Source organism: Salvelinus namaycush, chromosome 5 (assembly GCF_016432855.1).
Source record: "Salvelinus namaycush isolate Seneca chromosome 5, SaNama_1.0, whole genome shotgun sequence".
Classification (NCBI taxonomy): domain Eukaryota; kingdom Metazoa; phylum Chordata; class Actinopteri; order Salmoniformes; family Salmonidae; genus Salvelinus; species Salvelinus namaycush.
Window position 1 is genome coordinate 48,857,256 of NC_052311.1, and position 18,468 is coordinate 48,875,723.

Here is an 18,468-nt window from a genome sequence, read left to right on the forward strand (position 1 = left end):
TTGATGCTGTAATTGCTGCAAAAGGTGGCTCTACAAAGTTTTGACTTTGGGGGGGTGAATAGTTATGCACACTTTGTCTTATTTCTTGTTTGTTTCACACCCCAAAAATATTTAGCATCTTCAAAGTGGTAGGCATGTTGTGTAAATCAAATGATACAAACCCCCCAAAAATCAATTTTAATTCCAGGTTGTAATGCAACAAAATAGGAAAAATGCCAAGGGGGGGGAGAATACTTTCGCAAGCCACATCCATAACAATGAGCTAATGAGGCACGATCAGGACACTGTTGTTTAGAGGAGCTAGCCAACAAGACAGCTAACATAATCACTTCAAACTGAAGCTGGAAAGACTGCAAACTAGCTTCATTTTATTTATTTGTACCTGTTTTCTATTGATATTTCTTTGTACATAAAAATGTGGCCCTTTTCATGATTTCGACTGGCTGAGAAAAGCTGCCTGTCTGTCTCATCCTGACTCCCAACAATTACTATGCGACAGTGAATATTGAAACAATGTTACAAATGTCAGAGAGACAAATAGGTAGGCTTATACAGATCGCCGCTGTTGAAAACTAAATGTTAGATAATGTCTAGCTGCTTTTTATAGTGGAGATCAAGTTTATAAATTGCCTGGCTGGGCTGATGAGAGACAGTGGATTTCCCAGCCAGATGAAACAGAGTAAATAGGCATTTTAACATCATAGATTTAGCCGGGGGTAACTTGTGGAATAGACACCGGCTGGAATGCGGTTTTAACCAATCAGCATTCAGGATTAGACCCATCCGTTGCAAAATGTGTCATAAACACATTCTTGGCAACTTCATATAGCATAGATGCGGTAGAGGTCAATAGAACTTAGACCACAGGGATAGAATGGCGCCGGATTGGTGCAGATTCAATAAATCTAACAAAGTGGATATTCGTCAAATCCGTCATGATTCATGTATTGTAACAGGACCACAATGTGGTTACTAATGTCCGATTTGGATATATTTGGCTGTTTTCGCTGCATAACATTTAGTAGTTGTTCCTTTTCAGGTTTAGAAGAAGTGACTGCTTAATGCTAACTCCTGTTCATATAAACTGGTATAATAGCTACAGTACCACACAGAAATCGGTGGTGGTAGTCAAAGTCATTTTTAACTGCAACGCAGTTCATTGGTGACGATGACATGAACATATATTGGGGTTGACATCCATACAAGCATTATACTCCAATTTTTACGTCAACATGGTGTGAAATACACATATAAACAATAGCCTAAATGTATGCTAATTTTGCACAGGGGCAATGAGGACATTCGAAATCTTTCCACAACGGCATCTTTCCCCCACGCGTTTCCATGGCATTTCCATTGTTTTGGTCGAGTTCCATTGACCTCTTCACTGCATCTATTCACAACATGGCTATGTGTGTAACATATATAGGACTTAACATGCTTAACTGTTTAACACTCAATAATGGTTTTCTAAATGCTCATTAAGATGCCTTACTACAAAAAAAGGTCATACTAAATGCCTTCCACCATTACATTGAACAACAAGGGCGTCATGTTTTCCCAGTGTTACCTCAGTTTCTCATAGGCTATATTACATTTAACCCAAAAGTGCATGGCCATTCTCCAGAGAGGCATTATACATAGAACTCTACCAGTAACACTACTGTGTGCTTGAGGCACCAGTTAACAGCATTGACATTGTTGTAATTCGTTCCCAGCAATTGTATAAATGCCTGAGCTTAGAAGAGCACCACTTCAGTCACCAGAAACCAAATTATGTCAAAATAGGATTAAAGACCAACAACATAGCGTAAAGATGCCAATAAAGGATCTTTGGAGAGTGAATGTCAGACAGAGGACACTTTAGACATGTGGCTGTGTATGTGGGTGTGTGGGTGGGTGTTGAAAAATAGGGGTAGAGTTGTGGAGAATCGAAGGACCATAAATGTAATAAGAAATCTTAGGTGCTGGCTTAAGGCCGGTAGCAACCACTACAGAATGTCCGGTCAGAAGGATGAGGCGGATGTCCAGGTTAGGGGGAGTTTAATGGAAGAAAATGTCCACATTCACACATCACACACACAGCTGACCACTCATGGTTCGGATAACTGAGAATCATGTCCAGTGAGAACGGACATTAACTATGGTTCTGAAAGGAAAGCGGAGAAAGAAAACTTAGGCTATAGCACTGCTATAACATGAACAGCATGGCTGTATAAGCTAGCACAGGTAAGTATATAACAGCCAGGGCTATGCACTACAGCAAGCATAAGTCTTAGTCACATGGCAATAGACTAAACAACCTATTGGACTTGTACACATGAAACTCAGGCAAATGTGTTCGTAATAAATATTACAGTAATGTTGAAATGTATACATAATAATAAATACAATAATAAATACAATGAGCATGAGTGATATATATATATATATATAGAATATAAGATAGCATTGCTCATTCATGATGCAAGGCTAACAAACCGCTAATCGCTAACAGTCATGCTAAAATACTCATGCATTCCAATGCAAAATGCTAACGGTAGTGCTAGCGGAAGCGCGAGCTAGCTTACAAGCTCAACACATGGTAATTGTACACAATAAACCACAAAACTTAGCTCCACATAACATGACACAGATCTCAAGGCACTTACGTTTTGATGCACGCACAATTAAACATCAGACATACTGGGATTCAGTCCACAGAAGGAAAACTTCAGCAGGAGGGAAAACTGTGGAAGTTCTCATCAGGATGGGGAAAGGATGGGGAAAATAAGGATGCTGATAGGCTGAACGAGATGTGGTGATAAGTATTTGGCATGACCTTGGCCAATAAGACACTAACAAAAGTGGGGGGCCTCTGAATAGGAGACTAATCTGCCCGACTAGAGCTAACCATAAAGGATGGCTAGAATCAGCTGACCGAAGCTGGCCATTTTAACAGGTGTCATGGTCAGAGGGCCTCTCACGTTAACTTGTAGTCTAGACTCTAGTTCTCCCAACATTTGTCTGTCATGGTGCTACGCTTGACTTAATTGATGTAATGAGCTGAAATTTGCCATCAATCCTATTGGTGCTGCCCGATTTGAGCAGCCAATTAGCATGCAGTGGGTGTTGCAAAATATTGAATAGTCAGAATAGACTAAAGTATACATCGCTGTCAGATGAATACCTTGTAACTACAATTCTGCACTTTTTTCTTCTACATGTATTGAAATCAGTAACCCCCCTCAATTAATTCTGAACATTTCATGACATTTCAGGACCAAGAACATGTATTCAAAATAGCTTCTGAAGTTTCATAATTCTATGTTCATTAATGAGAAAATATGGCAGTTTCTTTTCCATTTCCTGAAAAGTTTCTGTTTTGGAGATGAGTTTTTCATTCAACAGCACCAATGGGTCTTGGGGAAATTAGTAATAACTTGCATAACTTTTTAAAGATTATTTAAGCATAGATATTGCTTGTTATTTGGCTTTTTCCTGAAATATTTATTTTAACACATACTGGTCAAAAGTTAACCAAGGTATGTCAATAGGCATGTAGCAGCCGTTGTGGCAGGGAGACCACTGAAGGGATCATTAAAGTGTATCCTTTGCCAATGATTTATTTTTCCTCTGAAGCTGAGGTGAGACAAGAGCTGACCTAGATACAGAGACCAATTTTCACTTTCCCTGCATGAGTCCACTCCTATGGTCAGACTAGTTTGATGAGGGATGTGGAAATTACGCTCATGGCTTGTGGATGAGGAAGTTCCCAGAGAATTCTGCTCCCCTAAATATGTGACTAATACGTCAGCTTGGTTGACATCTAGGCAAACTACAATGGTTAAATGTCAAAATGTTGACATATTCTCTTGAAACTATGTTGATTATAATTATTATTATTATTATATTGTATATGGTGTGATTAGTCTTCATCACAGCTTTTGGTTTTCACATTTTTTCTCAATCTCTCAATGATTGACATGCAGAGTAGGGACTTTTAAGCCTCGTTTCAGGATACACTGTCCATAAAAATATAAGGAGATTGTGGTGGAAGAAGTGCAGCCCGGTCCAAAGACAAAGTGATAGCTAGAAGGCTAGAGGAGTAGCCTAGATCATTTCCCTGGGCTGATAGACCAGACTACGGCCTGTAAAAACATTAAGGTAGAATTAGACTTATTGCAAAAAGGGAGCGATGTCTGTCAATTCTTCTCAAATAGAAACGGTGGAGAATTACCTCAAAACAATAGAGCTCTGTTTTCTTTCATCCAACTCTTAGTGAACTCAACCCCACCCTGCTAGTTTTACTCTATAACACGGTTCTGTTTTCAAATCTTAGCCCCTACCTCACTGTTCTCCACTCTTGATAATGTAGCCCTTTACCACCCTAGCTTGCACCCCACCCTGTTTTCATATGTAGATTATATTTAACACACAAATCAGAACACAGAGTTACTGCTAAGGCCCCGGGTTCCATTTCTCATGTGCTGATGGTGAGCTGTGACCATGGTGAGATCAGGGGGAGGGAATCTTCCAGAACATGATTCACTCTGTCGAGTCTCAGTTACGCTCAGGAATGAAGAGGGCCATTAAACAAAACTTATTTCCCAATTTACTTTGCTTTTATGGCTTTGAAAATGTGTCCATTCCTGGCAGAGGTTCCAACACAAACCCTAAAACACAGCTCTCACAGCTCTGGATTTTCGGAGGGATGCTGGGACGGCAAATGCCAATGTAAATAACAGTTTCATCAGAGCCCTCTCTACCCTACTGCAGTGTTTCTCGAACAATGGGTCCTGGCTAATTCTCACTGGCTTGTGGCTTAAGATTTGATTGTGGTTATAGTTGTTTTGTCTATCTGTTGGTTTGGGACCCAATGCCCTCAGCCTGTACTGTAGATGCCTGTGTAGCACTACAATGTGTGCACGCATATGACGTATATACACTGCTCAAAAAAATAAAGGGAACACTTAAACAACACAATGTAACTCCAAGTCAATCACACTTCTGTGAAATCAAACTGTCCACTTAGGAAGCAACACTGATTGACAATAAATTTCACATGCTGTTGTGCAAATGGAATAGACAAAAGGTGGAAATTATAGGCAATTAGCAAGACACCCCCAATAAAGGAATGGTTCTGCAGGTGGTGACCACAGACCACTTCTTAGTTCCTATGCTTCCTGGCTGATGTTTTGGTCACTTTTGAATGCTGGCGGTGCTTTCACTCTAGTGGTAGCATGAGACGGAGTCTACAACCCACACAAGTGGCTCAGGTAGTGCAGTTCATCCAGGATGGCACATCAATGCGAGCTGTGGCAAAAAGGTTTGCTGTGTCTGTCAGCGTAGTGTCCAGAGCATGGAGGCGCTACCAGGAGACAGGCCAGTACATCAGGAGACGTGGAGGAGGCCGTAGGAGGGCAACAACCCAGCAGCAGGACCGCTACCTCCGCCTTTGTGCAAGGAGGTGCACTGCCAGAGCCCTGCAAAATGACCTCCAGCAGGCCACAAATGGGCATGTGTCTGCTCAAACGGTCAGAAACAGACTCCATGAGGGTGGTATGAGGGCCCGACGTCCACAGGTGGGGGTTGTGCTTACAGCCCAACACCGTGCAGGACGTTTGGCATTTGCCAGAGAACACCAAGATTGGCAAATTCGCCACTGGCGCCCTGTGCTCTTCACAGATGAAAGCAGGTTCACACTGAGCACATGAGCACATGTGACAGACGTGACAGAGTCTGGAGACGCCGTGGCGAACGTTCTGCTGCCTGCAACATCCTCCAGCATGACCGGTTTGGCGGTGGGTCAGTCATGGTGTGGGGTGGCATTTCTTTGTGGGGCCGCACAGCCCTCCATGTGCTCGCCAGAGGTAGCCTGACTGCCATTAGGTACCGAGATGAGATCCTCAGACCCCTTGTGAGACCATATGCTGACACATGCACATTTGTGGCCTGCTGGAGGTCATTTTGCAGGGCTCTGGCAGTGCACCTCCTTGCACAAAGGCGGAGGTAGCGGTCCTGCTGCTGGGTTGTTGCCCTCCTACGGCCTCCTCCACGTCTCCTGATGTACTGGCCTGTCTCCTGGTAGCGCCTCCATGCTCTGGACACTACGCTGACAGACACAGCAAACCTTTTTGCCACAGCTCGCATTGATGTGCCATCCTGGATGAACTGCACTACCTGAGCCACTTGTGTGGGTTGTAGACTCCGTCTCATGCTACCACTAGAGTGAAAGCACCGCCAGCATTCAAAAGTGACCAAAACATCAGCCAGGAAGCATAGGAACTGAGAAGTGGTCTGTGGTCACCACCTGCAGAACCATTCCTTTATTGGGGGTGTCTTGCTAATTGCCTATAATTTCCACCTTTTGTCTATTCCATTTGCACAACAGCATGTGAAATTTATTGTCTATCAGTATTGCTTCCTAAGTGGACTGTTTGATTTCACAGAAGTGTGACTGACTTGGAGTTACATTGTGTTGTTTAAGTGTTCCCTTTATTTTTTTGAGCAGTGTATATATATATATACATATATATGTCTTTTCATATCTGACACGTGCTGTGGTTTGTCAGTGAGGGCAGATGCAGAGGGGATGGAACACCACAAACACACTTCCTGTGTGAGCAGAGGCGTTAGCGCATGTGTGCGTGCGACGAGCGTGTGTCTTTAACCCAAATCCCATGTGCACTACACTGTCATACCAGCGAACAATCTAACAGAAATGCATGTATTTTGCTATGCATCATATATAGTTCATCATCTGTTGTCAAGGGCTTGGGTAATAGTGGCTCTTTTGATGGGGTTTTAATGGTTTATGTGTTTATGCATGCATACATTTATGCATGTGTGTGCCTGTCTGCCTGTGTGTGTGTTTTCATACGTTGGAATTTGGGGTAAAGATTACTTGTCATGCAAATGGGTACAGTTATTGTCATAATTGTCATTTTTGTTAAAATGTTTTGAGCATCGTAATGCATCTCTGAAAAATAGCTACGACAAACCTAATGAGTACAACCCAGCTTTGGTAACAACCCTGTCTCAAAAACCTCTTGGAACTTTTGGAAATTAAGCTTCTCCCAAAGGTGCCATTCTGCTCGTAAAATGACTACCAACTTTACCCACTTCACGTAAAAATGAAAAACTGCTATTGAGTCATTTATATCTACTTGAATATGAAGTTGAATCCCCCCTTCTCTTAAAACGAATATGCATTATGACTATTATGATAATTATTTTTGAAGTTCACAGTTATCGTCTAAAATTGTCAGTTATAGGATTAAACGATAATTGTGCCAGCCCTACTCGTAATTGTGCTTGTGCGTACGTGTATGCATGTGTGTGTGTAGTGTTTGTGTATAACTGGAGTATGTAATATTCATGTGTTTGTATTCTCTCTTTAGGGCTTACAGGTGAAGACAGACTATGTTCCCCTGCTCCAGTCTCTTGCCATGTACGGCTGGAGACTAACGTGTGTGCTGCCTACACCCATCATCAAGACCAACAGGTAACTACTTTCACCTTCCAATACACACTCTCACTAATATTGAGTTAGGGCCTGAACGACCACCATATCTCCTGGTTACCTAACTCTGGTATTGATTGGTCAACCTGATTAACCCTCTGGAGATTACACTGCCTTCTCTTTGATTTCAAAGAGCACCCATCTCATTTGGACAAAGCGATGGTCAGCCAATATCACTGGTCAATTAACAGCTCAACTTAAATGGATTGTAAAGTCAGTCAGAAGAACTCAACAGGTTGTTCAACGAAAATACTAACTGGCCCCAATTGGCGGGTTCATTCGTAACAGCGTGTGGTGCGAGACAGTTTAAACCCACAATTGTGTGTAACTGGAAAATCCCTTCAGAGAAATGTAACGGTTCTTCTGCTCAGCCTCTGCTGACTCATTCATCTTATATGTGTCAGAGCTGCTAGGAGTACTGGGTGGAGGAGTCAAGCGCAGAGAGCAGGTATTCAAGAACGTGGATTTATTTCCTGTAGACAGGGAAAACGATCATGCCCAAACACACGGGCGCATGAAAATACCAGTCCAAACACACAGGACTAAACTGTCCGGAAAATATAGAATCCACATAAAAATCCAACACCAAATAACAGAGAACAAGCCCGCACAAAAGCCAGCGGGCCTACTGCCCTTAAATAGCCTACCCACAAAACTAAACTCAAAACAGGCGCACCCAATCAGCCCAAACTAACAGAAACAAAAAGAAGAGAATCGATGGCAGCTAGTAGGCCGGTGACGACGACCGCCGAGCGCCGCCCGAACAGGAAGAGGCACCATCTTCGGCGGGATTCGTGACAATATGAGGACTATGCACGCACACATTCGCTAACAGTCAACAGCTCAGTCATCTATCAGCAGTCACAACATGTCTTCCAAGTCTTCAATAATACTTGTTTCCCACCTGAAACCCCACTTTACACAGTCACAAGCACTCATCATTATCACAAGTCAGAACATGTCCAATCCAATGATATGTACCCCTTGCATTGATTCTTGAAGAATATAACTTATAAATAAATGTCTTGTGAGCTTAGTTCAACTGTCGTACCACATCAGAACCCAAAATATAAGCTTGTTTTACTCCAATGTTTGTAAACAAAGTAAATGCAAACAAACACTGTATAGCCTGAACACATGGTTAAAACTATCATTTTAATATCATGGATGGTCAGTCCTTGCATCCATAGAATTTGAGTGGTAACATTTCTCCAACCCCATGCCCCCGTTTTTGACTGAAACAGTGGTGGGGAGAACGCTTTGTTATTGTTTCAACTACTGATTGCCGCTATTAGTCAGAGTTATGTGTTATGTCATGCTTATGAAGACTCCAAGTATATGCTTAGAGTTCAACACGGTTGCAGTTATATGTTTACCTTGCGTAACCTTGTCTCTGGTGGTCGTGTTTGTGACCGTTCCGGAGCATAGCTGATTAATTACCGCTCTATTTTCATCCCTTGTTTTTTCATCACTCTTTATTTGTGTCCCTCTCTCTCTCAAATTGCAACAACATAACAGCGCAACATGGCTAATTAATCAGAGAGCCGGCCTAGATACAACACAGCAACGCTCATTTCTCTCCATCCCTGAAACACTCGTCTCTTTGTGCACAGCAACGATAGCTGATGACCCATTTCAGATTAGCTTGTTCATTACACTTGTATTATGTTGACTCTTCCATTTTTACAACTATATTAAAGCTAATGCACGTTGGGATACTGTCCGAGGATGAGCAAAGTGTACTTCTTCCAATGGAGTCTACATGGAGTCTGATCTGCATAGACCTACTTACACACTAGTTAGCATCTAAAGTGAACATCCACCGGGACTCAAGGCTTCTTTAATCAACGTAACATGAATGTGAAGGTGCACGTGGTAATGTACCGTATATTTCTGCCACATGAAACATGTTTGGTGTAAATCTGATGTTTGGACATTGTAACTGTTTTAGTAAATAAGTAAGTGCTTCATTATACCGTTATAAATGCTGAACATTACACTACAGAAAACATGAATAAAGCTGATGTGAACAACCACAGGTAACCACCAAGTTCCTTACCACTCTACCAAAGAAAGTATTGTTGCTGGTATAGGAAGTTTCTGTTCCAGTACTGCAGACACTGACAGCTATGAGAGGACTGTAGCAACAAGGGGCCTGTAATTCATCCGCTCCGTTCTACTTTAATAGGCTTGGGCTTTTTCTTAGGACTCCGGTTGGCTTTTCCGCTTTCATTCAGCAGGAAGCTGTCCGGCAATATGACAGCCTGGAAAATAGGTGTTGGAAACGCAGGGTAAGGAGGGAGGGATGGGAAATGGGGGTGGTTTAGATAGTAAGCCTCTACAGGAGATCTGGAAGCCCATTTGATGTTGTGGGGAAGATTTGCAGCCAGCGCCATACCGTTGTCACCCTATCATACATTTCCATTGTTCTTCATATGCCAAGTTAAGGATCCAGCTTAACTCAAAGCTGCTTCTTCCCCGTGTGTATAAGAGTACATATATTTTAACGGATGAGGGATTCCAAGAGAGGAAGTGACAAAGAGAGCGATCTGGAGAGGGAGATCAGGGGAAATACAAAAGAGAGAAGGGAAAAGGGAAAGGATAGAGAAAGCCTACATGAAGCTCACTGTCACGTTCCTGACCTATTGTTCCTTTTTCCTTTTATTTATTTAGTTGGTCAGGGCGTGAGTTGGGGTGGGTTGTCTATGTGTGTTTTTCTATGTTGGGGTTTTGTGTTCGGCCTGGTATGATTCTCAATCAGAGGCAGCTGTAGATTGTTTGTCCCTGATTGAGAATCATACTAAGGCAGCCGGGGTTTCACGTGTGTTTTGTGGGTGGTTGTATCGCGTGTCTGTGTTATCACCACACGGGACTGTTTGCGGTTTGTCACGTTTGTTGTTTTTGTATGTTAAGTGTTCAGTCTGTTTTCATTAAACAATCATGGACACTAACCACTCTGCATATTGGTCTGATCCTTCTCGCCTCTCCTCCTCGTCCGAGGAGGAGGATTACGACGATCGTTACACTCACAGAAGAGGAAGAAGCAGAGAAGTAAAGTGATGGAGACAGATAGTTAGAGACAGCAGGCTAAAGTAAGAAACAGAGTCGATACGTGCATGTCGGATGGAAAGATGAAGGAGAGAAGCAAAGAGAAGGTTATGCGTGTGAGATGGAATGAAGAGAGATGAACAGGAGAGAGAGCAAGCACGAGAGACAGGAAGCCCTCTGATGACAGAATCTCCTCGGTGGATTAGTCTGTCTGTCATCTGTGCTGTATGGATTATCCATAAATGAACACAGAGTGTGACATGTGCATTGACAGGGATTATTTTGGAGAAGTTTATGAGGACAGCCATGTTTTGGGGAAGCCAGTAAACATGGTCTCTTTCTCTTGGTGTCTGAGCTCTCCCCTAAGCATAGAACATATTCACATGTACATACATCATTGCTCCAAATTCCTTTTTGGTTTCTCGTGTTAAAACCTGTTATGGCTGCAGCCCGACACCGGTACACCTATGACAACATCCAGCTCAAGTGCAGGGCGCGAAATTCAAAAGATATTTTTTTTAAATATTTAACTTTCACACATTAACAAGTCCAAGACACCAGATGAAAGATACACTTCTTGTGAATCAAGCCAACATGTCCGATTTTTAAAATGTTTTACAGGGAAGACAAAATATGTAAATCTATTAGCTAACCACGTTAGCAAAAGACACCACTTTTCTAACTCCATCAGTTTCTTACTCCATCAGGTGCTATCACAAATTCGACCAAATAAAGATATAAATAGCCACTAACCAAGAAACAAATTCATCAGATGACAGTCTGATAACATATTTATTGTATAGCATATGTTTTGTTCGAAAAATTTGCATATTTCATGTATAAACCATAGTTTACATTTCAGCTACAATCAGAAATTGCACCGAAAGCAGCCATAATATTTACAGACACCAACGTCAAATAGCTAATTACTCATCATAAAACATTTCTGAAAAATACATAGTGTGCAGCAATTGAAAGACAGGCATCTTGTGATTCCAAACAATATTTCCGATTTATTAAATGTTTTACAGCGAAAACAAAATGTATCGCTATATTAGCGTAGCCACAATAGACAGAAACACTTGGGCGCCCACGGCCAGTTCACATGCACGACAGATATATGAAATAACATCATAAATTGAGTCTTACTTTTGCTGATCTTTCATCAGAATGTTGAACAAGGTGTCCTCTGTCCAGATGAGTCGTTGTTTGGATTCAGAATGGCAAATTTCCCTCTTCACTTAGCATTGGCACTAGCCGAGTGGCACAAATTTCTCCAACGTAAACACAGTCAGAGGACGGAACACGGCAAAACTCCCGAAAAAATTTCAATAATCTGATTAAACTATATTGAAAAAACATACATTACGATGATATGGTCACATGTATCAAAAAAAATTCGAGCCGGGGCTAGTTGTCGTCCGTTACGGCAGCAAAACAGAAGTCAATCCCACTTCCTTCAGAGTACCGGAAGTGGACGGTCACGTCAAAGAAATAGGTTTTTTTCCACCACAGACCAAGATGAGCACAAAATTTCTTGTCTCACATCCTCTTGACACCAATAGGAAGGCGTATGGAGTGTAAGTAGACTCCTAAGTGTCAAGACCATGTATAGGCATCAAGTTGAAAAGAGCATCGATTTCTGACATTTCACTTCCTGGTCAGGAAAAGTGCTGCAGAAGGACTTCTGTTTCACTCAGAGAAATAATTCCAACTGTTTTAGAAACTAGAGAGTGTTTTCTATCCAAAAAGAATAATAATATCCATATTGTACGAGCAAGATTTGAGTAGGAGGCCGTTTGAAATGGGCACGATTTCACTGGCTACTCAACACTTTGCCTTGCAGCCATAAGAAGTTTAACAAGAAAGGACAGAAAGGGAAGAAAGCAGAATGATCGAGGTTGACCACTGCTATGTAACTCACATTTCACTGTGGTAGATGTCAGCTATTAATATAGCATCAGCGCTGACCATACTAGTCACACAAACCATTATAAGGTCTACCCTGGAGTGTGGATTGCTCCCCCATGTGGAACTGGCGCATTATAATACAAACTGCATTTTCGATTCCTCTCTTCCTTGCTCTGAAATGACCCCAAGTATTTCTAAAAGAGCTTGTGGCAATCTGATTTGTGTGACATGGATTTCTTTATCGATGGTACAGATGTTGTTCTCTACAAATAAAGTAACAATCAAGAAAATGGCTATGGTTTCCAAAGTTATTTGTATTTCAGTTCTAATTATATTCTCTCTCCCTCCCTCTCTCCAATTTCACCTGCCTGTTATCTCTCCATCTCCCTATCTCTCCCTCTGCCCTAGTGATGGAAGTTTGGCCACCAAGCAGGTCGTTTTTCTTCAGAGACCTGTCCTTCCCCGCAAGAGGGGGGACTCCAAGGTGTGTGACCTCTCATTCCTCCTAGTGTTTGTCTTGGCACATGTGGGTCGACTTGCAGCTTGTTCACTAGCCAGAGCAGCGCTCCAAGGCCAACATCACCCCTCCCCATACCACACTTCTTTTTGTTTTCATATAGATAAATATGCACACTGCCGGTCAAATGTGAATTAACCCCTTTCTTCCTGAGATATGAGCCATTCTGTGGTAACCACTGCAATGCATGTTGAGAAAGAACTTTCCATTTGACCCTAGATTGTACTGATATAACCTCTAGATTTGACCTTTGTTCTTTGTGGAATAAATCTATGCTGATATTGTCTGTGACCTGAATTTAAACTCTGGTCACCATTGGCAACCAAACTGATGGGCAATAACCCTGGCAGAGTGGGGCAGAGAATGATAATGTGAATGTTTGTATGCAGGAAATATGCTGTTTGCCTCAGTATACTGTAAGTCTCAGCTAAAAGAGGGTCAATGGAGGCAATCTCAGAAATATTACCAGCCATATTTTCTTGTTTGGTCTGTACCCCTGAAGGCACCAATCAATTCCATTGAAATTACCATTTCATTCCCCACAATGAGAATCATTTTAATTTGTTCTTTCCAAGTTTGCTATTATGTCAATTTCCAACGGTCTGTCTGTCCATCCTTAACATGGCCAATAGAACAGCAGTTTAGAGAAACCGTCTTACACAAACATCCTGTCTTTCAGAAACTGATATTCAAAAGCAAGTCCAACAAGAACTCTGTTAAAGACGCGTCAAAAAACAAGAAGAAGAAGAAAAACAAGCAATTGGCAGCAGAGAAAGATCTGGAAGATTCCAAGATTCTTGATGATGGGGAAAAGGTGCTCAAAGAGAAGAGGAACTCGAAGGAAAACAAGGGGAACAAAAAGGAGAAAGTGAAAGAGGCGGAGGTAGAGACTGTGTGTAAAGAGGGTGGGGCTCCCTGTGAGGTGGAGGAAGAGAAAAAAGTTGAGGCAGAAACTGAGGAAGGGGTAGAAAGCGGGGTAGAAACTGGGGAGGAGAGAGTTGGAGCTGCAGGAACAGATGACAAGAGCGACAAAGAGGGGAGAGTGCAGGAGGGAGAAGAAGCAGGGGCAGAGACTGAGGAGGAAAGAGATGGAGAGAGGGAGACCGTGGAAGAGAAAGAAAATGGGGTGGTAGTTGATGATGAAATCGAAACTACCAAGGGTTCAGAGGTGGAGGTGGAGACCAAAGAGCAAGGGCAGAAAGAGGAGAAAGGGGGAGGAGCTGAAATGGAAGTGAAGGAAAATGGGGTTGAGACTAAGGAAGAGACAAATGGAGGGGAAGAGAATGGAGAAACTGAGAATGTTGACGTGCAACAAGACCCAACTGACCAGGATGAACATTTAGTGCAGGAGGTGCAAAAGGCAGTAAAGGATGATGGACAGATAAAATTGACCAATCAATGCCCCGAAGAAAGTCAAAGGTCGGATGTGTAAACCTCTTCAGACCACAGCAGACATCACACCTAAGGGTTCTCCTACCCATCAATCATGTACCTACGAAACATCATAACCTGAGATAGGGGCTCCACAAAGTCACCATTACCCCCTGGAACAGCCTAAATTGCTGCAACATCCTCCTACCATGTAATCACTCTATCCTCTGCAGCATCTCTCCACAATGGACACATCTCTACCACAGATGGACACACACCAGTCTCTCTCACAGCCTCAGACTGATCCTATGCCTACACATAGTGAACGTACATAACTGAGAATGATGCGCAGGATACTAATGTACGAGAGTCACTGCATATAATGGACAAATTGATGGAACCAATGGGGCTTGGATCTGAAGAAACACAGACTTTAACCAGGCAAACTCGCTTGTCCTTATTTGTACAGTACCATAGTGGTACAGTTACTGTATGTCACATGGGTTTAGATGAGGAGCACTGTGGGAAATGTAGTGGCTGTTGTTGCGACAGGCAATCCAATGCAAGGTGAATGGAACTTGATTTACTTTTAGCACATAATGTAAAGTACTACAGATGATGCTGATAATCGCTTTGATTCTTATAGTAGGTATGACGCATTCGCCTTGCATTCCGAATGTGTCATTATCCAAGCCAAGTCAAGGGTTTGATAATGGAGTAAATCTCCATTGAATGTGTGTGTGGGTTGAGTGGAAGTGAAGTGTGATGAGAACCGAACTTGGAAATGTTGAGTCAACTTTGAGAGTTTACACACGTTTGATTTTAATAGCTTTTCCAATCAATGGTCATTAAAAAGTACTTGGCAAGTATGAGGGCAAGGTTATGGGCTGTGCCATGACTGGCTGTTCAAGATAGAAACGGAGCACAGAAGAAGTAAAAAAATAAATAATGATTGAGCAATTTGGAATAGCTATGTTCGAATTGTCATTTTCCATTGACTTTGCTTTAGTATTTCACCTCAAGCTTTTAAAGCACCTCTTGACGGTGTCATTTCTGACCATACCAAAATCATAATGTAGTCTTTCAAGGTATCATGTTGCTTTTCATTTTAAAGTGGTGCTGCATCGATGCTGTGTGGAGAAATCATTAACCGGCTAATGGACTTTGTCAGTGGGGTGTCAGTCAAGTCATACATTTATAATGGGGGTCACTTATGTGGCTATTGACAGTGGAAAACCTCACCTCGAAAAATAACAAATAGCACTTCATCTGGATTGTGATTTTCATAGGGATTGATTTTTCTTGTGCTGCAGTTGCTAAGCAAAGTCTGTAGAAACCTGTATGTTTACAGATAAATATAGGCTTGTCGCCGTTTTGTAGATGTGGTATTTTTCTGAATAACCGACTGTTCTGAAATGTTCATCTCAATGGCAGATGTATTGTATAGAATAGAATTCCAAACTGTGACCATGATAGCCTTATTGTGATACTGGGCCTAAATCGTGAAGTACAAATGTCAGAAGTTTCAGTGTTATAGCCTGAGAGGGTTGCTACAATCAGTGTTTGAAGGTAACACGAAGGTAAGTTCAGTGTTCTCTGTTTTAGATTTGAACGGGAGGTAAGGAATTTGGCTTTAACAGGTGTTGTTGATTTAAAGGGTAAGTTTCTGTTTTTGATTTGAAGTTAGGCTCAGTGTATTCTGTCGTGCTAACGCTAGCTGAAGTGTGCTTTCTAACGCTCATACTGGAGCTAGCTACCTCCTTAGGCATATTGGGGATTTGTAGCTATGGAGTCGTCATTGGCAACTTTTTCCACCATATGGTCCATGCTGTAGGCGTGAGGTCATTACTAATGGCCAAGTGGTCAGGGGTCATGTTTGAACCATATTTGATGGATTTTCCACAGCTGCGACTTGTTCAAGTAGAAAGGAGTTTGCCCACATGTCAAATAGCAGATTTGATATGAAGTCAGGATCTTTTTTTATTTTGTGATATTATCTGTGGTATTGTGTTTTTTCAGCGACACTTCGCTTTAGGCGATTATGAGCTTTAATAAGCACTTGTTGTTTTCAACATCTTTTATTTAGCTTTGTGGGTCACAGCTAGAGAGAGAATATAAATGACTTGTCAGTTTTAATATTTGTGGGGCTAGGACGAATATGAGTAAGAAATGTAAATCTAAAACACCCCTCTGTGATAACTGTAGAGATTATCTGGAACCTGAGACAGATTTCCCCATTGGCTTCTTATCAAGTAATTTTTTCTCTTTAGATTTAAACAAATCGCTTTTTGCCCGGATATAAGATCATGTAGGACTGTCATATTTGCTTATTCATACATTGTTTATTATGTGTTCATCAGTTCTGTTGTTCATACCAATTTGAGTCTTTTTTTTATATCTGTGATCCTTGCTCCTTTGTATATTATTTTACACGGAGACAATACTGCCTGTTCAAGTACAGTGTACATCAAGTTATGGTAGGAAAGTGTGGAAAAATACAGCCAGGAACTATCAGGTGATCTCATCCTTTACATCATTGTATTTTAACACCTACAGCATTCCGGTAGGACACCATTAACATGGACAACTGTAACCTCCACAGAGTTGGGTCAAATGACACCCGGTCCTGTATCCGTTTGTATTACCTGGGGAGTCGTGAACTCCATGCCCTCATCTCTCGTGATAAGAGATGATTTGTGATTGTACATTTGCTCAGCTTGGACATAAGTAGACTCTGGGGAGAGTGGGTAGACTACATTTTTCCTGGTACTGAAAAACAAAGATATGGAGAGAAAGTGAAGCAGGATCTGGCACTTCATCAGTTAAATGATGCTGAATGTTGTTTACTTACTCTTCCTTGACGATCCCTCATCCTGTGACTAACTAACCTCAGCCTTGTCTAGACCAAGCGCCTCCAACCCACTCATGGAAAAAAGGTAATCTACTATTTCCTGTCTTTATGTAACCATAATTGTCTAAAGCTCAGCAGTCAGTGGCAGTGCAATTGTTCTTGATAATGCTGTGCAAAATGTGTGTTCCAGGGTTCATTTCCTGTGTGTTATGATGTGAAATGGACAGATTAGAAATGACAGAAACATGATACAGTAGGAGGGCAATCTCTTTATGTTGTCACTTTAGCTTGCTCGTGGCCTCTGGAATTGTATTGTTAGGTTTCATCTCCGATGTTACTGTTTTCATCACCTGCGCTGCCATTTTGAATGTTGAGTGTCTTTGGTCATCGGCTACCGTCACGCACTGCAGTCTTTGTAAAAACGAAGGTATTCTTTGTATTCGCTTTTCATGGAAATGTCCACATCCCTACTGTTCATGACTGTACAATTTGTATATTATAAAATTATTTATATTTAATGTGCACCTGTGGTGTTTTATGTTTCTAGGGGAGTTCTAAAAACCAATGCATTTTTTCATTCCTAAACTCAAATCATTACCCAACACTACACATTTCACTCATCACTGGTCTTTCAATTTTCAAGTCTCTTGTAAAGCTTTATGTGCAACCTTCCATGTCTTAGATTCCGTAAACACTAAAATGCGCCATTAGACATTAGAATCACATGGGTGGTTAAACATGACATTGGCCAGTGAGAAAAACAAGCTGAGACATGTTTTGTTCAGGTTCAGCTCTAAGTGCCCGATTCACTCTCAGAAAATCTATTATTTTTTTGATTTATTAAGCACTTCTCGGTAGTTGGTATCCATATTTACCGTATGCAGGTGTGTAACAAGCTTTGCAGGTGTGGCTACCTTGCATGCACTGAATAAATGTAATTCAACTGCTGAAAACCCTCCCACTTGCTGGCCAACAGATTTTCTCGTGGAGTTTTCATTCAGAAGGGTTTTCAGTACATTTATCTAAAGCCATCACATTAAATATGGTGTACCTTTAATTCAAATTTTCTCGACAGACACTGAGTGTGCAAACAATTGGGAACACCTTCCTAATATTGAGTTGCACCTCCTTTTACCCTCAGAACAGGTTCAATTCATCAGGGCATGGACTCTACAAGGTGTCAAGTGTTCCACAGGGATACTGGCCCATGTTGATTCCAATGCTTCCCACAGTTGTGTCAAGTTAGCTGGATGTCCTTTGGGTGGT

General features: G+C 41.7%; 1 protein-coding gene across 1 annotated transcript in view; it reads left to right on the forward strand.

Annotated features, from left to right (window-relative positions):
• Positions 1-17,724, forward strand: part of LOC120048380 (raftlin-like) — a 75,801-nt gene extending 58,077 nt beyond the window's left edge. The window contains exons 8-10 of the mRNA XM_038994304.1: positions 7,383-7,486; positions 12,872-12,947; positions 13,660-17,724. Of these exons, the coding sequence (XP_038850232.1) occupies positions 7,383-7,486; positions 12,872-12,947; positions 13,660-14,412 (933 nt within the window). The 3' untranslated portion in view covers positions 14,413-17,724. The remainder of the gene's footprint in view (positions 1-7,382; positions 7,487-12,871; positions 12,948-13,659) is intronic.
• Positions 17,725-18,468: the final 744 nt, after the last annotated feature.